The sequence below is a fragment of the Myotis yumanensis genome, unplaced genomic scaffold, assembly GCF_028538775.1.
Source record: "Myotis yumanensis isolate MYYU_CA2020_CCGP unplaced genomic scaffold, mMyoYum1.0.hap1 SCAF_16, whole genome shotgun sequence".
Lineage (NCBI taxonomy): Eukaryota > Metazoa > Chordata > Mammalia > Chiroptera > Vespertilionidae > Myotis > Myotis yumanensis.
Genome location: NW_027223767.1, coordinates 18,801,034 through 18,825,023, shown reverse-complemented (window position 1 = coordinate 18,825,023; position 23,990 = coordinate 18,801,034). Strand labels below are relative to the sequence as shown.

The following is a 23,990-nucleotide window of genomic DNA, read 5'->3' as shown; positions in this document are numbered from 1 at the left end:
GGTTACAAAATCAACATACAAAAATCAGTTGGGTTTTTATATACAATACAAAAGAAAATTAAGAAAACATTTTCATTTGCAATAGCATCAAAAAGAATAAAATTTCTAGGCATAAACTAACCAAGAAGGTGAAAGACTTACACATGAAAAACTACAAAACACTGCTGAAATTAAAGAATGAATGAAAATGAATGGAAAGGCTTTTGTATTCTTGGATTAGAAAAGTCAGTATTGTTAAGATAACAATACTATGCAAAGTGACCTACAGATAGAATGCAATTCCTATCAAAATCCCAATAGCACCCTACCCAGTTTGGCTCAATGGATAGTGTCGGCCTGCGGACTGAAGGGTCTTGGGTTCAATTCCAGCCAAAGGCACATGCCCGGGTTGCAGGCTCGATTCCCTGTGGGGGGCATGCAGGAGGCAGCCAATCAATGATTCCCTCTCATCATTGATGTTTCTATCTCTCTCCCTTTCTCTTCCTCTCTGAAATCAATAAAAAATATATTACCAAAAAAAATCCCAATAGCAAATTCTGCAGAAATAAAGCAAAGCAGCTGAATTTGCTGCCCTCTAGAAATACCTTCCAACTGTATCAGACACATCATAACAGTTAAGGTCATGGGCTCTGCTCTTGGACTCCATCACCCATGCAATGGAGCAAATTACTCAACTTCTTTAAACCTTAGTTTTCTATAAAAGAGGAATGATATTTTCCTCATACAAAAAGGAATTAATGTAAAGAACCTGATTCTCAATGAATGTTAGCTATATTTATTAATGTTACTATGGTTCCTGCTTGAGTGAGAATCAGAAGTTCGTGCCATAAAGTACAAGTAAGAAGAGTTTTTTAAACGTAGTTTTAAATTCTGCAGAGATGTCGATTAACACAGAGGAACGAACAGTCTCTGGATATAGCAACTAGGTCATTAGTGACCTTCAAGAGCAGTTTCGAAAGCAGGCTGGAAGCTAGACAGCATTTGGTTGAAGCACAAAGGCGGTAAGAAAGTGGAAGTGGTAAGTGTGGGATTTTCTTGAGAAGAATAGCAGTGAAAAGGTAGAGAGTGACCATTTAAGAGGAGTGACCAATCAGGGTGGCCAACAATAACTGGTCCACATGTTCACAAAACCCACCCCATTCTATAAAGCTGGCTCTTGTGCCAGGATGAGTACAGGGCTGTCACAGACAGGCAGATATTAGGGGTAACCTCCTCATTACTACTGGGTCTACTCTCTTGAATAGTGTCTCTCAAGACTGGCTGAAGCCTATCCAAGGTGCCTATTCCTAAGAAATGGTGGATGAGGCGGAAATCTTAAACCTAGGTTGATTCTCTGACTGTACTGCCTGTTCTGTGAACAAACAGAATTAAAAGGGATAGAAATCACTGATAGGGCAACAGAAATATAAACAGAAACATTTTGATATAGCAAATCTATATATATAAAAGCCAAGCGACCTAAACACTGGACCAACCAGAATGACCGAAACAACTGGTTGCTTTGATGCACACTGCAGTCCTGATCGGCGCCCCCTACCCTGATCAAGAGCAGGGCCGGCCGGCCAACCACCCGCAGTCCGATTCCAATCAAGCGCACATATCACAGTTGCAGACTCAATCCCCGGTCCTGGTTGGGGCACAAGGTGGAGGCACAAAGACATTAATGTGTCTCTCTCACATTGATGTTTCTCTCTGTCTCTCCCCTGCCAGCCCTGCCCCGATTGACCCCAATCAGGGCAGGCCAGCCGGACCCCTCCTGTTCATGAATTCGTGCACTGGGCCACTAGTAGGATTATAAGCAGATATAAAAAAAATCATAGTTCTGCCCTGGACGGTTTGGCTCAGTGGATAGAGCGTTGGCCTGCAGACTGAAGGGTCCCAGGTTCGATTCCAGCCAAGGGCATGTACCCAAGTTGCAGGCTCAATCCCCATAAGCGGGCATGCGGGAGGCAGCTGATCAATGATTCTCTCTCATCCTTGATGTTTCTATCTCTCTTCCTTCCTCTCTGAGATCAATAAATAAATATTTTCTTTAAAAAAATCACAGTGCTATACTGCAGTGGCTCTCGTGATTTGGTGATTTGGTACTATGCTTCTCACCACTGCAGTGTTAATGGATAGTTCACATCCCATTGAAAATCTTTTAAAACAACCGCCATGTCTCCCAACTTTATTAAAAAATTGGTTTAGCCCTGACCGGTTTGGCTCAGTGGATAGAGCGTCGGCCTGCGTCGGACCTCAGAGGTCCCGGGTTCGATTCCGGTCAGGGGCATGTGCCTTGGTTGCGGGCGCGTCCCCAGTAGGGGGTGTGCAAGAGGCACCTGATCAATGTTTCTCTCTCATTGATGTTTCTGGCTCTCTACCCGTCTCCCTTCCTCTCTGTAAAAAATCAATAAAATATATTTTTTAAAAAATTGGTTTAAGAAGCAGCAGCCCTGTAAGTTGCTTGGTGTAAAAAAAAATAATAATAAAATTTGCTTTAAGCCCTAGTCCATTTCACTCAGTGGTTAAAGCATTAGACTGAAGGGTCCCAGATTCAATTCCAGTCAAGCGCACATATCTCAGTTGCAGGCTCAATCCCCGGTCCTGGTCGGGGCACAAGGTGGACGCAATCAATTAATGTGTCTCTCTCACATTGATGTTTCTCTCTGTCTCTCCCCCTTCCTTCCACTCTCTCTAAAAATCAATGGGGAAAAAATCCACTGGTGAGGATTAAAACAAAAAAAAGAATTTGCTTTAAAAGAAATAAGAACTGGGGATGGGTGGAGGTATGGGGGGATAAATGGTGATGAAAAAATATATAGAGAGAAGAAAAAAAATAACTCACATGACCTGTATTCAGTAGAATATCCACAGATACATGACAGTGTACTAAGCACTACAAGAAGGAAATAAGACATTAAAAAATATGATTAGTCATTGCCTCCAGGATCTTGCAGTTTAGTACTTCTTTGGGGGGAAAAAATTTATTGCAATTTTATTTGTAAAAATAGGCTATTTTTTATTTTATACTTTTGAATTCGTTTTATTTTTTACTGCATACTATCTTTACAATTCAAATGTATTTATAAAGATATGTCCAAAATTCTCACAATGTGGTTAAGTGTAAAAACCAAGAAGTAGGAGAAACCAAGATGGCAGCATAGGTAAACACTGGAGTTTGCTGCCTCGCACAACCACTTCAAAAATACAACTAAAAGACAGAATGGACATCATCCAGAACCACAGGAAGGCTGGCTGAGTGGAAATTCTACAACAAGAAGGAAAGAGAAAAGCATACCGAGACTCAGAGGAGGTGCGGTGTGGAAGTAAAATACTAAGGTACAGAGGCGCACGCAGAGGCGGAGCGGGCTGGCAGCTGAGGGCGTGGTTGTCTTTTTCAATCAGGAGGGAGTCTCAGGCTCTGAGCTCCAGTTCTGGGCGAGTCTCTGGGGACCCAGACTCATACGGGAGAAGCGGGACTGTCTGGCATTGGTTGGAACTCGAGGGCAGCCTTTTCTCGGAGGTGCTTGCAGCAATTGCTGGGACACTGAGAAAGCAGGGCCTCTGAGGGCAGCCATAATTGCTAGCCCCGCCCTGTTGATCCCCTGTGACCCGCCCCGCCCAAGCCCTGCAGGGAGGCTTTTGCTGGATAGCCTCAGGCAGAGGCTAGATTAGCACCTCCCTAGCGATCCAGGAGCCAGTGTGCCCAGAGTGGGACCATCCATTGCAGCTCCTCGGATCCACTGCAGCTCCTCGGATCCATTGCAGCTCCTCGGATCCATAAAGGACACACTCAGGGGGCAGACTCAGTGAGCACCAAAGTCCCATTGAAGCAAGTCTTGCCCCGGAGGGGTGTCTCCAGCACAGAAGTTCTCCCACTGCAGACACAGCTGATTCTCACAGCCAATTGGCCTGGAGGTCAATTCCTCCCAGTATTACCTACAACAATCAAGGCTTAACTACAACAAGACTGTGCACAAAGACCACAGGGGGTGCACCAAGAGTGTCCTCCTCAGGTAATTGGGGAGGCTGAACCACTGGGCCCTAGAGGACACTTAGCACAGAAAACCACTTTATCAACACAGGGAAGCATAAAAAATGCGGAGACAAAGAAACAGGACACAAATGACAGAAATGGAGGAAAGCAAATTACTGGATATAGAGTTCAAAACCACACTTTTAATGTTGTTCAAGAACTTTCTAGAAGCCGCTGATAAATTTAGTAAGACCCTCAAAAAGACTGGTGAGACCGCCGATAAATGTAGTGAGATCCTCAAGAAATCTAGACAGACCCTCGAGGTTATGATAAAGGACCAACTGGAAATAAAGGACCAACTGACTGAAATGGAGGATATTATACAGACTCCCAACAGCAGACTAGAGGATCGCAAGAAGCAAGTCAACGATTTGAAATACGAAGAAGCAAAAAACACCCAACCGGAAAAGCAAAATGAAAAAAGAATCCAAAAATACGAAGATAGTGTAAGGAGCCTCTGGGACAGCTTCAAGCATACCAACATCCGAATTATAGGGGTGCCAGAAGAAGAGAGAGAGCAAGATATTGAAAACCTATTTGAAGAAATAATGACAGAAAACTTCCCCTACCTGGTGAAAGAAATAGACTTACAAGTCCAGGAAGCACAGAGAACCCCAAACAAAAGCAATCCAAAGAGGACCACACCAAGACACATCATAATTAAAATGCCAAGAGCAAAAGACAAAGAGAGAATATTAAAAGCACCAAGAGAAAAACAGTCAGTTACCTACAAGGGAGTACCCATACGACTGTCAGCTGATTTCTCAACGGTAACTATGCAGGCCAGAAGGGAGTGGAAAGAAATATTCAAAGTGATGAATAGCAAGAACCTACAACCAAGATTACTTTATCCAGCAAAGCTATCATTCAGAATTGAAGGTCAGATAAAGAGCTTCACAGATAAGAAAAAGCTAAAGGAGTTCATCACCACCAAACCAGTATTATATGAAATGCTGAAAGGTATCCTTTAAGAAGAGGAAGAAGAAGAAAAAGGTAAAGATACCAATTATGAACAACAAATACACATCTAGCAACAAGTGAATCTGAAAATCAAGTGAATAATCTGATGAACAGAATGAACTGGTGATTATAATAGAATCAGGGGCATAGAAAGGGAATGGACTGACTATTCTTGGGGGGGAAAGGGGTGAGGGGGATTCGGGAAGAGACTGGACAAAAATCGTGCACCTATGGATGAGGACAGTGGGTGGGGAGTAAGGGAGGAGGGTGGGGTGGGAACTGGGTGGAGGGGAGTTATGGGGGGAAAAAAAGAGGAACAACTGTAATAATCTGAACAATAAATATTTAATTAATCAAAATAATAAATAAATAAATAAAAATAAAAAATAAAATGTTTTGCCATTTAAATAATACTGCAACAAATCCTTTTTCATCTTTTTAAAAAATGTTTAAAAAGTATTTTTATTATTTTATTTTTTTTAGAGAGGGAGGGGTAGCGAGAGAGAAACCTTGATGTAAGACAGATACATTGGTTGATCACTTCCTATATACACCCCGATCAGGGATGGAACCTGCAACCTAGGTATGGAATCACACCTGCGACCTTCAGTCCATGGGACAACGCTCCAACCAACTGAGCCACACTGGCCAAGGCCTTTTTACATCTTTACACATACAAAGGTATTTCCAGAAGAGAAATTATTAGGTCAGAGAGTATGAACACTTTTTTGTTAACTTTTATATTGAATTGTAACATACAAACAAAAAAGTGTACAAATCATAAGTGCACAGCTGAAGGTTTTTTTTAATCTTCACCCAAGGATATTTTTTCTTCTTTTTAAAAAAAGTATATATATTTATTATTATTATTGATTTTAGAGAGGAAGGGAGAGGGAGAGATAGGAACATCAGTGATGAGAGAGAATCACTGATCAGCTGCTCCTGCACACCCCTCACCAAGGGATCAAGCTTGCAGCCCGGGCATGTGCCCTCACCGGGAATCGAACCGTGACCTCCTCTTTCATAGGTTGACACTCAACCACTGCGCCATGTGGCTGAACTGTCTTTTTCTTTTTTTTAATTTTTATTTATTGATTTTAAAGAGAGGAAGGAAGAGAGAGACAGAGAGAAACATCAATTTGTTGTTCCCCTTACTTATGTATTCATTGGTTGACTCTTGTACATGCTCTAACCAGAGATCAAACCCAAAACCTTGGGTATCGGGACAATGGTCTAACCCAGTGGTCGGCAAACCACGGCTCGCGAGCCACATGCGGCTCTTTGGCCCCTTCAATGTGGCTCTTCCACAAAATACCGGCTTCTGCGTATGGGCCACGAACTTTCAATTGCACTGTATGTGCGCGCCCGCACGTGGTATTTTGTGGAAGAGCCACACTCAAGGGGCCAAAGAGCCGCATGTGGCTCGGGAGCCATGGTTTCCGACCACTGGGCTAGGTCAACCTGACTTTTTATATATATGTTTATTATCAACGTGAAAAAAAGGAAGATTAGAAGGCGGCTAATTGTTGAGGAATTTAGGAACTAGAAGGTTCCTCGAGATGGAAGAACTGGGCTTTGGAAAAACAGTGAGAGAACTGAAGACTAGAAGTTAATGGTCAGAAAATAAGATGTTTCATATTCCAGGGATGTAACAGTGCTAGACAATGGAGCTGAGATACCCAAAAAAATGAGGCGAAACTGGCAGATGGGTCACCCCAGATGATAACAGACATTGGGGTAAAGACTGTGAACCAGATGTCAAAATCCTATATAATAAAAGGCTAATATGCAAATTGTCCCCTCAACTGGAAGTTTGACCAGGAGTTCAACCAGGAGGCATGGCTGGCCAACTGCCCGAGGCCGCTCCCCCTGTCCAGCCCAATCAGCCATGATCGGATGGGCCAGACCCCACCCATGCACAAATTCGTGCACTGGGCCTCTAGTCTTTAATAAATGAGAGGAAGATTGGTTGATAACTACAGAGGGTAGAGAGCCTGACAGGATGGATAGCATGAGCTACAAAGATGGAGTAGAGTCCAAAAAAGGGATTATGTATGGTAAGGGAAGAGAAGACTCAGAATAGCTTAAAGATGCCAGTAACAAAATGAGACTTGGGGCAATTATCAAAGATGACAGGAATGCAAGCTACGGAATGAGCTGGTTGGCCCCAACTGTCCTGATATGGATTATTTATGCTTCTGAAGGGATTCAATTCCACTGGAGGAAAGAGCAGCAGCCCTGCAGCAGTGCTTCTCAGAAGGGCAGGACAGGGATAAAGTTGCCAGATTTAGCAAATAAAAATACAGAATGTCCAGTTAAATTTCAATTTCAGGTATTACATGGGACATGCTTATACTATTTAAAAAAAAAGGTTATCTGGCCCTAGCTGGTTTTGCTCAGTGGGTGGAGCATCGGCCTGCGGACTGAAGTGTCCCAGGTTCAATTCTGGTCAAGAGCACATGCCTGGGTTGCAGGCTTGGTCCCCAATGGGGGGCATGCAGGAGGCAGCCAATCAATGATTCTCTCTCATCATTAATGTTTCTCTATCTCTCTTCCTCTCCCTTCCCCTCTGAAATCAATAAAAAAATACATATTTTTTTTTAAAAAAAGGTTATCTGAGATGCATAAAGCAGCTTACTGATTTCTCCAAAGCTTTGGCATTGCGTGGTCCTAACAACATGCTAGTTGGTTAACATCTCACCTCCCTAATTCAACTTCCTTGTATAAGTCAGAGTAGGCTAACTGCTGTTAATCATAAGACCTTAAAACATAAAATGGTTGAACAGAAGTTTATTTTTTGCTAGCTAAGCCAGAGTCCTTCTCCATGCAGTCATTTAGGGCTCTAGTGGATGAAGGCCCTGCCCTGGGTGTCATCTTTATTCCAGCCAGATGGAAAGAAAGAGCATGTAGAAGCACCTATGGAAGGTTTCCACAGGCCAGGCCTGAGAGTGGTATAGACAATTCTGCACAATCCATTGGCTGAACTCAGTCACACAGTCATAGGTAATGGCAAGGGAGCATGGGAAATGTAGTCGAGCAGTGTGCACAGAACAAAGACAACAGGGAATTGAGTAAGCAATCTCTGCCACATCCTTTATGAGATCTATCTGTGGATTCCATACGGTTCAAAAGACTCTGGATCAATAACCTTTGCTTTGGAATAGACACACATTCATACACACACACACCACATCCTAATTGCTACAGAAAACGTAATTAAGAACAGAATTAGGGCCCTAACCGGTTTGGCTCAGTGGATAAAGTGTCAGCCTGCGGACTGAAAGGTCCTAGGTTCGATTCCGGTCAAGGGCATGTACCTTGGTTGCGGGTATATCCCCAGTGGGGGGTGTGCAGGAGGCAGCTGATCGATGTTTCTCTCTCATCGATGTGTCTAACTCTCTATCCCTCTCCCTTCCTCTCTGTAAAAAAATCAATAAAATATATATTTTTAAAAAAAGAACAGAATTGCCCTGACTGGTTTGGCTCAGCGGATAGAGTGTCGGCTTGTGGACTGAAGGGTCCCAGGTTCGATTCCGGTCAAGGGCATGTACCTTGGTTGCGGGTATATCCCCGGTGGGGGGTGTGCAGGAGGCAGCTGATCGATGTTTCTCTCTCATCGATGTGTCTAACTCTCTATCCCTCTCTCCCTTCCTCTCTGTAAAAAAATCAACAAAAATATTAAAAAAAAAAAAAAAAAAAAAGAACAGAATTAGCCCTAGCTGGTTTGGCTCAGTGGATAGAGCATCAACCTGGGGACTGAAGGGTACCATGTTTGATTCCAGTCAAGGGCACATGCCCAGGTTATGGGCTCGATCCCCAGTAGGGGTTGTGCAGGAGGCAGCCAATCAATGATTCTCTCTCACCATTGATGTTTCTCTCTCCCTCTCCCTTCCTCTCTGAAATCAATAAATTTTTTTTTTAAAAAGAACAGAATTAAAGATCATCACAGTCATTCCTTTTGTTCTAGGTATTGCAGGGTTTTTGATAGCCAAAGATGGTACCTATCCAATAGATTTCATTAAAAGGAATAGGAAAAGTCCATTCTGTTGCTCTAATTTTAGCTGCTAGCCCACCAAGTTGTTGTTTTATCTTTCCATTACAATATAATTTACCACAAATCATTCCAAAACAACAAATGTTTTCCCTCAGTTTTTGCTTATGTAAATGTCAGTTGCCATGACAAAAACAAAAAAAAGATTGTCCTTGATCATATGCAGAGCTTGCTAAGGAACAAGAAGTAACTAGCTGGTACAGTCATAAACCTAATCCCACAGGCATGCCTACCAAGGGAAATGAGAAACTGGGGCAATTTTTTATTCAAAGAAAAAGTGAAAGTAGAGGAAGGACCTGATTCTAGTGGGAGAAAAGATGTGTCCAAAAATTTTAAATAAACCACATCCTCATTACGTTCTTTTTTTGGGGAATGGGATCTGGGTTTCTCCCTTTTCTTGTTATATCACAAGACTCCTAAAAGGATTTGGGCCCAAGACTCAGGCCAATTCTCTTTACTTCCAACCTACCTTGACATTAGGATGGGTCATTCCCTTCACCATAATGCAGAGAGAGAATGCACAAGGACCCTGCTCCTGTTGGTTGCCTTCTTGACTTGCTGCCTCTGAGATCTATATTATGAGAGACCTAAATAATAACAGGATGAGTAATTACTTTGAATAGTGTGTAGGATATATTAAGCTACCTTCATTACAATTGGCATTTTAGGTCATGGAATTCAGCTAAAGTTAGAAATTAAAAATAAGATCCAAGTGAATCATCTTCATTGTGGGAATATAGCTCCCTTCTCTAAGTAATCCAGGCACCTCCCCTTCTATGGAAAAGGAAAAGGGACATGGCCACAGGGAAGCACCTAAACCCTTGAGACTGGGCTTTGAAAAGCATCTCATGTTTCTGCAATGGAAGGACCTTTCTAATTGGGTTTTACTCTGACCAATATTAAAATGAACCTACACTCACTCAGGCAGGGAAGCTCAGTTGGTTAGAAAGTCACTCCTTAATACCAGGGTTGCCAGTTTGATCTCCAGTCAAAGCACATACAAGAATCAACCAATGAATGCATAAATAAGTGGAACAACAAATTGATGTCTCTCTCTCTCTCTTCTCCTCTCTCTAAAATCAATAAAATAAATTAAAATGAACCTACACCCTTTGAGCATACACAGGACCAGAGATGCAGGATGGGGAATGGGGAGGAGGGAGCAGCTGAGAGGTAACCAGCTAAGTCCCTGTTACTATCCAGCACTCAGTCCTACTGAGGAAAATATTGATTTAGCAAATATGTATTGTCTATTGCAAGCCAAGTTCTGTGCTGGGCTCTGGAGATGTAATGATGATTAAATCAGATGTAGCTTCTGTCCTACTGGAGCCGATTTTATAGTCTGAGAAGATGGAATGTAATCATCAGAGAAATATATAATTACAATCTGAGAGGAGTGCTGTGAAGGCAAATGATGTGATGACTTTAAATGGGACCTGGGGCTTCAACGAAGGTATCTCTAAGGGAGGGACATTTAAACTGGAATCAAGAGATAAGTAAAAGTTGTGGGGGGGAAGGTTCTTAGAATGGGGAAGGCTTGCCCATCTGAGAAGCTAAAAGGAAAGCCTGCCAGGAACACGGAGATCTAGATAGATGAAAGAAAGGCCATCACTTCTGTGTAGGCCATCCTCTGGAATGCAGATTATGATCAAGACGAAACCATTAGAAAGCTTGTTCTTTTAAAAATTCATTTCAGAGAGGGAGAGGAAGAGAAACATCGATGAGAGAACCACTGATCAGCTGCTTCCTGTATGCCCGCCCTCAGGCATGCAACCCAGCCATGTGCCTGACCAGAAACCAACCTAGGAACCTTCATTCCACAGGCTGACCCTCTATCCACTGAGCCAAACCAGTAGGGCCCATGAGAAAGCTTTTTAAGCAAGTAAGTTCCATGATCAAGTTTGCCTCGTGGGAAGATCATCCTGGTTGCTTTGTAATGAGCAGATTGGGGAAAGTGAATAATGAGGAAGGTTATTGTAGAGGTCCACAGGAGAGACGGTAGCTACTTGGGTGGAAGTGGTGAAGGTCTACAAATGTGCAATAGGGAATATTTTGGAGGTGGAGCTGGCGGGACATGGTGATGAATTGGTTGTAGAACAGGGATGTCTATAAATGGGCTGCCAACTTTAACATTAAGCACAATAATCAAAGCTAATGTTTAATGTCAGGTATAACTGGGCAACGAACAGGGACATTCAGTTGAGGTAGCTATAACCCACACCACACTCTTGTCTGCACGTTTCAAGCTGTGGGCTTAACAAGGGCTGTGTCCACACAGAAGAATGGGTGCCTTTTTTCTACTGGTTACTCACAAAATGGTGCAGTCTATTCACCAAGCTTTGTGACCTTGACTATAACACTTAAGTTCAGAAAGTCACCAGGGCCCCAGTCAGGGTTATGGATATGGTTTTTGTCCTGATACTCGTAGAATGCAAGATTCACAAATGCAGAGTCTATTCCACAGGAGCTACCACACAGAACTACTGTAATCTGATCAAAATTGTTAATCACTGAAGCACCCAGATAGCCAACAAAATATGGAGTCAACCACCCCCCTTTGGCGATAATGGATTAAAGAGTAACTCCTTTCTGTGGCAGTAGGTGTACTTGAATTCATATGATGTCTTCTCAAAACAAATTACAAAATGATGAGTGAGGTTAAGACTGCTGTCACCCTAGTGTTGGTAAGCTCTGGACACTGTGGCAACACAGCCAAGGCAGCCAAGACATTGTTAGAGCCCCCAGCTATAAAGGGTTCATGGGAATTCATAGTTAGGCCTGAAGCCTAGGATCAGCAAAGGAACCTGCACAAAAAGGCAGAGTGCATTACACAAAACACTAGGCTATCCCCAATGTTTCCAACTAGCAGTTATTATACCCTTATGTAGTACCAAATTCATTTTTACTCTCGGAATATACTTCCCAAGCATAAAGGTAAAGGGAGGGACTGGTTTGTGACCTCATCTGTGCTCCACTTTCCTAGTTTCCTGCTGGTACTCAGAACCTTGGAGAAGCCCATATACCCCACCAACTTGAAATGAGGCTAGAAACTCCATGAAGTTCTAAGGGGAAGAGGAGGCTTTGAACCAGTCAACCTCCACATGGCTAACCATTCCTTCCCACTCCCAGAAGACTAAAATGTCTGTACTCTTTCTCATTTGAAGTGGGAAGACAAAGAAGGTCTGCCTAAGCCAGTTAACATTTGAACATCTAGTCAATCTTTGAGTGCCCACTTTGGTAGGGTTTAATTAAGGTCTAAAATCTAAGTAAACCAGGCCAACCACAGAAATATCCCTTGACCAAAAGCAAGCCTGGAAGCTCATTTATTTCTGCTTGCTTTTGTTCTGTATTCAGAGAAGATCCACAAACACTGCTTTCCTTTCTTTTTGAACCTCACCTCTTTTTTTAAAAAAATATTTTTATTGATTTTTAGAGAAGGAGAGGGAAATATTGGCTGCCTCCTGCATGGCCCCCACCACGGATTGAACCTGAAACTCTGGCATGTGCCCTTAACCGGAATAGAACTTGGGACCCTTTAGTCCGCAGGCTAACACTATCCACTGAGCCAAACCAGCTAGGGCTGAATCTCACTTCTTGGTAACTAGTTCTTTTATGCCCCCTCACCTTATTTCCCCATTTCTTTTTCTTCAGGATATGTGTGGAAGCCAAGCTCCAAACTCTTACCCTCCTCCTGCCAAACTTAGAACTATTTTAATGTTTTCTTTTATGGAGGGGCCTCTTCTCTCTTCATATCTGTAAGAGGAACAGAACTTAATCTGAAGATCAGGGTCACAAAATATAAGAGCTGGTATGAGCACTCCAGGCTATGTAAAGGAACCCAACACTCAACATATTTTTTAAAACAAGACTTTGGTAGTTTATTTTTTTTACAAAAAGTTAAAACATTCTTAAGTCACCTTGCAGTTAAGCTTGTGTATGCCAAAGTTGACTCTCTTTGGGGTAGGTTCCTTTATTTAACGCTGGGTTGACACTCTGCTATTTATAGCAATAACTAGATGTGTTCTGGGTCCGAGGCAGAACACAGTATAAGTAACTGGCAAAGACTATCCTTTTCATTGTAAAACTTCACCACCCATACACAATACAAAACTATTTTAGAGTATTATGTCAATTTTAGGTATATGTACTCACACACTTTATTTATAATTATCTACCCTGAAAATGTGCTACTTAAATAAAAATATCTGGGTATTTACACTAACATTCTAAAAACCTATTGTATAACATCCAAACCTTCTTTTCTTTATACCCACATATAAACCATTAATGTTCTCTGTTCAGGTCATTCCAAATGTCCAATCATTATATAATAATCTTCTTATATTCCCCTCAATTCAGTATTTCATGAATTTTGGAGACCCTTTAAAACATCATCAGTGATTAATCCCAGCTTTAATGAGTATCCACGGAACAACTGTTTCTCATTACATGATTGTAGACTGAGTGCACACATCTCTTATTCCCTAAGCACAACAGATGTAGCTCTTTCGTGAAAAATATTCAAACATTACTTTTCAAAAGATCACCAAGCCAAATATTTGGCCATATTTTTATTTACTACATATACTATAAACATATACAATACATGCTACAAAAAAACATTTTTTCAAAATCTTACTGTCAAGAAAGTGTATAGTGTTATAATACAATGGCACATGTTCATATTTTATTTCAAATTGGTTTGCTTGTCACCCATTTCAAACCATTAATAATGAAATGTTACTTAAGGATAATTAAAAATTATCTATTTGCATTATTAACAATAAACAATTCCAACAAATTAATAAGAATGAATCATGTCAAATATTAGTATCCAAAAACTGGGCTTTTGCAGAAATGATTATATTATATAAAATATAGCAGCCAATTTCAGTTTACTTTGCTTTGTGACAATGTACATATGCAATTGAATAGGACTCTAGTATTTGTTTTTGGAAGATATTTTTAAGAAGTCCTTTGATTTCTTAAGGTCCAACAACTACCACATCCAGCCAAATCCAACCCAACAGTTCATATAATGGCTTTGGACAAGTCATCATTAAGAAATTCTTATGATTTGGGTAGAGGTGCATGTTCCACTAATATTCCATAAGATGAAAATAGACATTACAGGCCAATATCATAATGTCAAAGGCAAAAGAAAATACAAATATTCAAAGCAGTGTGACAAGGTTTCTCTACAAATATTTTAGATGTCATACTTTCAGAAAAACAAGATTTCATGTGTACTTACTTGAATTTTACAGTATCTGTGCTCTAACTGAAAATTTGACAGAGTAGTCAGGTGAAATTAAGTCTAGTATTGCAAATTTGTTCATTCAACATTGAGCACCCACTGTGTGCATAGCACTATGCTAGCATTTAAAAAGTCGACTATTGATGTCTTTATCAAGCATTACCTTAGTGTGAGGTAAAAATACTTTAAATTAGCGTCAATGCATTAGTTTACTTGTGGTAATGTATGTAATCCTGTGCCAGCTGGCTTCCCTGTGCCATATAATGAGCTTCTACATTCCTCTCATTCACTCACACAAACATCTGCACATCAATTGTGCCAGACATTGTGCTAGTCACTGGGATATCACGATTTGGTGCACACCAAAAAATGCAAATTAATCATTACCTATGCAAAAGAATTAGAAAGATACATTTCTTTTCTAAAATGAGGCCCTAAGCTAAATATAAAATGTTTCTATTGGTTGTATCATACCATATACCAGTTAGTGCCTTCCTAGGCTGGAAGCTAGCTTTGAAAGTTTCATATTACAGTCTATATAGCCTAGATCATTTTTGGTCTCAGAAATCTATTTTTTGGAGCACCTGACCCCATATAAACCATTCTGTACTTAAAAGGATTTGTAAACTAAACTTGAACATAAAGACCCAAAACTGAAGGCAGTTTATAATGTACTTCATGCACTGTTCTGGTAATGTGAAATGAATAATACCTAAGTAATTCATGATTGGTTCAAACATTTTTCAAAGTGCTAACCCTATCCCCAAACTCATGTAATTTTAACTTGACTTATACAAGTTGCACATAAAGCAAAGGGCAGAATTTGGCCACACAACCTTCTATGGAATACTCTAGTGATTGGTCCTTCCACTCCAAGTAGAAGCTAAGAATTCCAAAGAATCAGGAGAAATGTCCCTGCTGGATCCCATTAGTCAGGAGTCTATTTAGCTGCGATAGCAGTGTGAACCTACTATGACCCCTTGAGGAAAGGCAGAGAGCTGAGTTTGGCTGTCCACTCAGTGAATCCAATACTGGCTTAAAGCTATGCACTGAATAAAGTGCTCTGCACATCCTGCTTGTCATCTGGAATGAAAATAAACACTTTTCATGCGAATTAACCTATCTGCGGAAAAGGATGACAAGGGTTCAAAGAATCCCAAGAAAAAGTATGAAGCATTGACTTAGAAGGAAGAAAATGCCTTTAGTAGTGTCCTCAGAAATCTCAGGATTTGAACTGTCAGAATGAGTCATACATGGTCATGTTCTATAAATGAAAAAGCAATCCCACTGGGCATAATTCACACAGTACATGATTACTTTCTGGGGGTGAAAGGGAACAGTCTATTGCCATTTGATAAGATGGTTTCAGAATGAAAAAAAAAAGCCATTGGATAAATCAGGGTAGGTAGTGTGCAACACTTCTCTCCTGTCCATCAGTTTTCCACAGGTTGACTTGCATTGCCTGAAGAAAGGAGGCAAGATACCCACCTATTCCTCTGATAGACTCAGGCATAGCAGCTACCACCTAAAATGTCCAATTCAGAAGTTAACACACAAAGCCCTCCAGTTTTGTACCCTGAACGTGGTAAATGGAACCAGGGATGTAGTAGTTCAGTCTAAAAATGATCACAGGTAACAGAACACTTATATAAACTAGACTGTGTTTGACATCTGTAAAAAAAAAAATGTATAGATGGCAACTGAAAAGGAAAAAAAAGAAAGGATTGTTCCCATCTGTCAGCAAAACTGTTGAGCTATACTCAGCTGAAGTCCTCATCAGGATTCTGTTGATCCAGCAGACGAACATGTGTGAATGGGAAGTGACCTCGTTTGCCATTACACTCCCCTTCCCACTGACCATTGACATTAATCTTCGTAACCTTTACCAGCTCACCGACCTGCAAGAGGAGAATAAGGAGAGCAATTTATTTCCAGTTATGAATGAAAGCTGAAACTCTAATCTCTGATTAGGTATACCCCCTGCCCACGATTGCTCTAGGGCTGACATTACAGAAATGGCTATTTGCTGCCTCCCAAGCCCCAGCCATCAGACTGATTACTTGTGGTTAATGCAGGCAGAAAGAAGTGATTTTAGCAGTGCAGAAAAACACAGAAAATAGAAAGGATCCTAGAAAACACACTTTTTGGAAATATCAAGTGTTGATGAGCAAGCCCAACTATAGTGACCTACTGTTCCTTTTTGTATCCACTACCTTTAGCTTCCAGCCTGCCCACAAGCTCTGGCCTAGGAAAAGAAATCCATGTCCTCCCCTAACTTCCCACCCAGGCATATAGCAGCAGCACAATCTCCCAACCCACTCTCATACACATATCCTGGCCTATTTACTACTAATAGAGCAGAGGGCAATCATAGGAAGCATACTTCACTTGGTTTCAGAAAATGAAACGTTCCCACCACTTTCCTACCAAGGCAAGGCTTTCCCCATTTGGGCAGATATCGACCAAAATTCCAAATTCCATCAGCTCTCTGCAAAGCCCCCACCTTCTTCACCAACCTCACCCCTACCCCACCATATACTGACAGACTTTGTTGATTCCTCAATGCCACTTGGTACCTGTTCATTAATAAGGGAGCATTAATAAGAGCACATCTTGTTTTTGCTTCTGTTATAAAAAACTTTCTGTTGCAACATCAGATATAAAATTTGCCTTAGCCACTTTAGCTCAGTGGATAGAACGTCGGCCTGCAAACTGAAAGGTCCCAGGTTCGATTCCAGTCAAGGGCACATGTCCGGGTTGTGGGCTCAATCCCCAGTGTGTGTGTGTGGGGGGGACTTGCAGGAGGTATCCAATCCATGATTCTCTCTCATCATGGATGTTTCTATCTCTCTCTCTCTCCCTCTTCCTTCCTCTCTGAAATAAAAATATATTAAAAAATAAAATAAAAAATAAAATTTTGACAATCTAGGATATACCTCTATTCTGCTATGAAACTAAGACAAGCTCAAAAAAAGAAAAAAAAAAAAAAACAAATGAAAAAGAAAAAAAAAGAACATAAGGTCAGTCTGACAAATAGATTCATCCTGTGGCAAAATAATAAACATTTTGTTTAATATTTGGAGGTAAGGTCCCAGATGTCATTAGACTAAAGAACTTATAACTATCTTTTGCCCTGGCCAGTGTGGCCCAGTTGGTTGACCTTCATCCCATGCACCAAAAGATTGTTGGTTCGATTCCCAGTAAGGGCACACACTGGATTACAGGCTCAATCCCCAGTACAGGGTGTGCAGGAGGCAACGGATGGATGTTCCACTCTTTTTTTTAAAAAAATGTATTTTATTGATTTTTTACAGAGAGGAAGGGAGAGAGATAGAGTGTTAGAAACATCGATCAGCTGCCTCCTGCATACCTCCTACTGGGGATATGCCCACAACCAAGGTACATGCCCTTGACTGGAATTGAACCTGGACCCTTCAGTCCGCAGGCTGACGCTCTCTCTATCCACCGAGCCAAACCGGCTAGGGCTGGATGTTCCACTCTTATATTGATGTTTCTCTCTCTCTAAAAACAATTTTTAAAAAAAAAAGAGCTTATAAGTATCTTTTATCAACATCTAAGTTCTGAGCATACAAGTGGTTTCTAAGCATAAGTGTTCATTTGGTTTTACTAAGTTAATAACTACTATTCATTGAACGTTCATAAAGTTCTGTAGAGAGTGTTTTATATTAATTATTTTCTAATCATCGTAATAACCCTAAAGGACAGGAACTGTTTTCTTATTACAGGTGAAAAAGACTAAGATTTACAAAAATCACACGATATACACCTTAGGTCAGCGGCGGACCACTGGTGGTCCGTGAGGTCTGAAAGGTTGGCAACTGCTGCCTTAGGTCATACCGTCAGTGGCCGGGCTGGGATTTAAGCCCAGAAGTATCTGGCTCTAAAGCCAATTTATTCTCTTTTTACCATACCAGGAACTTTCTAATTATGCTGCCAGGGCCCTAGGGATTGTCTAAGAATGTCTGTAGGCCAACTACAGGCAAAGCCAACTCAGGTCTAGGTCCAGGCCTTCTCTAGAACCAGCTTGATCTCACTCACAGAGGAAACAGCTTCCCTAGTGGCCTGTCTGTAATTTCCTAAAGAACTATCTTGAAACCAGAGGGCTAAAGATGTTGAGTGAAAAGGAAAAAGAAACCAGGGAATATTAAAGATTATATTTGGGATAAGACAAAAAGGTGAGAAAAAGCAGCAGCTCAGTTTGCTGATACTGTAAAGATGAAGGCTAATGGTGTAAGGGGAGGAAAGGGAACACACTGCATGCCCATCCTTGCAAGCAGATCTGATCCCTATAGGCTGCCAGCACCAGGGTTCCATTTACTCCCAGCAATCTTCCAATTCAACATTCCTGACATCTGAGCAGGTCAACTATGACAAGTAAAGATTTTCTTACAGTCTTTGGGAAGAGGAAGGCCAGACATCAAGGGAAAATTTCCTTGCTAGTAAAATTAGTTTGAAAGATTTCTTCCTTTATCCCCAATTCTAATTCTCAGACTTTATCTCACTTGTTCCCTTATTTTTAAAACTTCTGCAGTGTTGCAAGAAGCTAGGCACACACAAAAAGGAAAAAGAAGCTAGGCACACAGCATCAGTTCCATAACTTCTGACTATACCTTAGTGAATTTTCCTTGTGCTTGACCTGTCAGCAACCGACTCTCCACACTAAGCACACGCATGCACGCACACACAGCACGTCACTAAAATTAAGCCCTGTGCTGCTAGCTCCTTGCTACGTTAAAGTCAATTATAGCATGTGCAGCACTTCTTTCCTCCATTTTAAATTTTTATTTGTACTACCTGTCAAAACACTCATGTCATACTAAGTGCTATTTCTGTAGTTGAACCAAGAATAATACAAGTCCACCACTTAAGAAAAATATTTGAGCCCTGGCTGGTGTGGCTCAGTTAGTTGGGCGTGGTTCTGTGCACCTAATGGTGGCTGGTTCGATTCCCGGTCAGAGGTCCTGTCAGGCTTTTTGGTTGATTCCGTGTGTGTGTGTGTGTGCGCGCGTGCGCGCACAGGAGGCAGCCAATGTTTCTCTCTCACATCAATGTTTTTCTCTCTCCCTCTCCCTTCCTCGCTCTCTAAAAAGCAATAAAAATATTAAAAAGAAAAATATTTGAGGGGATGTGTATGTTTATGTCAAAAATCTAAATGGGCCCTAGCCAGCTTGGCTCAGTGGATAGAGCGTCAGCCTGCGGACTGAAGGGTTCCAGGTTCGATTCCAACCAAGGGCACATTCCTGGGTTGCAGGCTCGATCCCCAGTAGGAGGTGTGCAGGAGGCAGCCAGTCAATGATTCTCTCTCATCGTTGATGTTTCTCTCTCTCTCTCCTTCTCCCTTCCTCTCTGAAATGAATAAAGAAATATATTTTTAAAAAAAATCTAAATGGCACTCATGTTAGGTTCCCTTCCACATGGGGTCAAAGTGGCCAATTTAAGAAGTTAGTTTGATGACATGCCAGCTAATATCCTTATCTTGTGTCATATCTGAATCCATCATTTTATTGATATTAAAGAACATACACAAGGATATGAAGGAACATTCTGGAGTGCTGGAAAGCTTCTATACTTTCATCAGGTGATTATCAATAGGTGCATATACATGTAAACCATGAGCTGTATACTTATGATTAGTACATTTTACCAAATAATTTCAAATCTAAATAAAAAGGTGTCAAGAAAAGGATGTCTGGCCCTAACCGGATTGGCTCAGTGGATAGAGCATCGGCCTGCGGGCTCAAGGGTCCCAGGTTTGATTCCGGCCAAGGGCATGTACCTTGGTTGTGGGCACATCCCCAGTAGGGGATGTGCAGGAGGCAGCTGATCGATGTTTCTCTCTCATTGGTGTTTCTAACTCTCTATCCCTCTCCCTTCCTCTCTGTAAAAAATCAATAAAATATATTTTTTTAAAAAAAGGGATGTCTGTTGTATTTCATCCAGCTTTTCTAGGTGTTTTGTAGATGGTTCTTCAGAATACAACCTTAAGCCCACCATTCTACTTTATACCAAAATCTAGGCTTTAATACCTCTCTTTTCTCTGTGTTATACTGTCTTTATTTACTTATTTTTTTAAATTCTAAGCAAGATTAGCAGTATTTGATTTTTTAAAAATATGTTTTTATTGATCTTTAGAGAGAGGAAGGGAGAAAGATAGAGAGATAAAAACATCAATGAGAGAGAAACATTGATAGGCTGCCTCCTGCACAACCCCCACTAGGCATTGAGCCTGAAACCCAGGCATGTGTCTTGATAAGGAATGGAACTGGTGACCTCTTGGTTCCTGGGTTGATGCTCAACCACTGAGCCCACCAACCAGGCATACTGTCTTAATTTTAGAAATTCAAAGTTCCATCTCAAATCACATCCCACAGAGCTCTAAGTAAAAGGCAGGTTAAAGTGTGGACGAGCCCAGTCCCTTGCTGTAGTACCACAGAACTACACTAGCTTCTTCACAAGCAAGGCAACAAAACTTGCTGATTTAAAGTTTTAAGCAGTCAACTGAGCTAATTAAGCTATCCATTGTGGCCTTGATGTACAAATACTTTGAGAAAGACCGTACTAAATTAAATAACCCTTTGTGCCATATGGGGTCTTCCTCCTCAAACATTCAAAGCACATGGGGACTCCTGGAGTCAAAAACAATAAACCCCAAAGGCAATATGACTATCCACATGAGGCCCTAGTGCAGTGGTTCTCAACCTTCTGGCCCTTTAAATACAGTTCCTCATGTTGTGACCCAACCATAAAATTATTTTCGTTGCTACTTCATAACTGTAACGTTGCTACTGTTATGAATCGTAATGTAAATATCTGATATGCAGGATGGTCTTAGATGACCCCTGTGAAAGAGTCATTCGACCGCCCAAGGGGTCTCGACCCACAGGTTGAGAACTGCTGCCCTAGTGCTTCAACAGTTTGGAAGAAAGGGTGGTTGACACCCTAGGGCCGTGGTCGACAAACGGCGGCTCGCGAGCCACATGCAGCTCTTTGGCCCCTTGAGTGTGGTTCTTCCACAAAATACCACATGCAGGAGCGCACGTACAGTGCAATTGAAACTTCATGGCCCATGCGCAGAAATCGGTATAATTTGAAAATAAAAAACAAAAAGAAAGGTTGATATACTAAAAACAGCTCTTTCTTCAAGTCAGAAACATCCAATGCTCCTCTTCCTGTTAGGCAACAACTCACTAAAGCCAAATTCCCTAAGGCCAGACTAGAGAGGCTGAGGGGGATGCAGAAGAGTTTGAAGCTTGATCGATGTTTGATATACTATATCAAAGACAAAGCTTGATATACTATATCAAAGACAAAGAAAGCAAAACTGAACACTTGCCCCAGATATGTTACAATCTTAAGATACAGACCTAGCAGGTTTGGCTGAGTGGATAGAGCGTCAGCCTGCAGATTCAGGGTTCAATTCCGGTCAAGAGCACATGCCCGGGTTGCAGGCTCGATCCCCAGTAGGGGGCATGCAGGAGGCAGCCTATCAATGGTTCTCTCTCATCACTGATGTTTCTCTCTCTCACCCTCTCTCTTCCTCTTTGAAACAGGATGGAAAAAAGAGGGACAGTAGATACCTGTCCTAATAAACAATACAGAAATCCACTCATGTTCTTATACCTCCCATCTCATTTTTTCTGTTAACAAAGGGGAAATTGGGTCTTCACTCTTATTTTCCATACATATGTTAAATGTTCTTAACTTATAGTTCAAAGAGTGCTATGCGGGGAAATGTAGAGCTCAAGTAATCACTGTCAGGTATGATCAGGGACCCAAAGCACTTTACAGCTTTCCCTGAAGAACAAGTCCAAAACAAAAAATAAAAATAAAATGAAAAAAAGACCAAGTCCAAGCCTAAGAACATCAGAGCAGCTTTCCTTGGTTACTCTGAAATGTTACTGTCTATCAAAGGCAAAATGCAAGGTTGAATCAAAGAATGGGAGTTATATAATTAGTACATTTAAAGATATTATGATAGTTTTGAACAGTTTACAGAGGCTGCAAAGTAAATTTTAGCACCTGCAATGTACAAGATAAGATTTGTTACTATGCCAGCTTCCAAGGAGCCATGAAACAAAAATCTAAGGTCAAAATCTTAGCTCAAATCCTATCTAATAAAAGAGCAATAAGCAAATTAACCGTCACTCCATCACTCCACGACAAAGATGGCGGCGCCCATAGCGGCCGGGGCAGGACGCTGGCGGCATTACCCCGGCAACATGGGCCCAGCAGGCAAGTGTGCCCACAGGCAGCACCCAGCAGGGCCCACTTGGCCGTCACTGTGGTGTGGAGCAGGCAGGCCCCGCAGAGAACAGAGAACCACAGGGAGTGGGCCCAAGCCATCAGTAGGACATAACCTGAGGACTCCGGATTGGAGAGGGTGCAGGTCAGGCTGAGGGACACCCTCCCCCTGTGCACAAATTTCATGCACCAGGCTTCTAGTCTAAGATAAAAAAATAAAAGCTGCCTCTACACAACTCTGCTGTTATTTCCAGGATTTCTTCTTCAAAACATGCAGCATATCTGCATTGTTTACAATCTGTCTTAATCAGGATAAACTGGACAGAACAGACAGGATCTGTCCGATTCAGTTACATTCCCCTGGGATACGAGTACCTGACTCACAGAATTATAATATGCAAAGGAATACCCATACTTTGGTTGTTAACTAGAATTAACCTCTTCTTTCCAGACTCTTCATCTCTACTAGAGAAATCTGGTGGGTGGAAAAGAGGAAGTACCTATAACTTATATTCCAGTGGGGAACTCTGGTCATAGCAAATATACATGCAGGGAATGTCCATCTGTAAGACAAGGGCAGGTGGTTCTTCAGCACTGTTTTTTAATTTACTGTTTTAAAATACAGAAACCCTTTCTTTAAAAAAAAAAAAAAAAATCAATCTGTCCTAGCCGGTTTGGCTCAGTGGATGGAGCATCAGCCTATGGGCTAAAGGGTCCCAGATTGCATTCCAGTCAGGGGCATGTAAATCAGTTGCAGGTTCCTTCCTGGCCGGGGCCCTGGTGGGGCAAATATGGGAGGCAACCAATCGATCTGTTTCTCTCACATCGATATTTCTCTCTATCTTTCCCTCTCTCCTACTCTCTCTAAAAATCAATGGAAAAATATCCTTGGGTGAGAATTTAAAAAATAATAATCTTAGAGAGACCCTAATATATAATGCAGATAAAAACAGTTACTTTGGTTAAGCAAGACAGGGAACCCACAGCCTTGCATCCTCAGCTTTCCTCTCTCCCCAGGCACCTTCTGGGAAATCTTAGGATACTGAGAAGCCTTAGTCTGAAGACTGCTAGTCTAATATATTATCTCTAGGGTCCTGCCCAATTCTAAAATACAATGATTCTATTGTATGTCAACCACAATCTTTTTTAAAAAGAAGGAAAGAAAAAACTCAAAGAACCCTTCCAGAAAATTACATATATATACATACATAAAATGTAATGATTCTAATTAATCAATTTTAAGTTAAGTGTATACTGAATGTCAACTATAATGGAAAATAATTGAAAAACATTCAAGTTAAGTATAAAACTCCACTAAAATGCACCTAGTTGGTCTACAGATCTGGACTTACAATGGGTCATATATACCAATAAATGGTGTTTGTTGTTGTCATTTTTTAAAATATATTTTTGAAAATTTCAGAGGAAGGGAGACAGAAACA

At 41.3% G+C, this 23,990-nt stretch overlaps 1 protein-coding gene across 4 annotated transcripts in view; it reads right to left on the bottom strand.

Moving 5' to 3' along the window:
- Positions 1–12,880: 12,880 nt before the first annotated feature.
- CRK (CRK proto-oncogene, adaptor protein) overlaps positions 12,881–23,990 on the bottom strand; it is a 30,564-nt gene continuing 19,454 nt past the window's right edge. For 3 of the 4 annotated variants that reach the window (XM_070394721.1, XM_070394723.1, XM_070394722.1), the window contains exon 3: positions 12,881–16,184. In XM_070394721.1, the coding sequence (XP_070250822.1) occupies positions 16,047–16,184 (138 nt within the window). In that variant the 3' untranslated portion in view covers positions 12,881–16,046. The remainder of the gene's footprint in view (positions 16,185–23,990) is intronic. The other variant, XM_070394724.1, reaches the window with a different exon arrangement.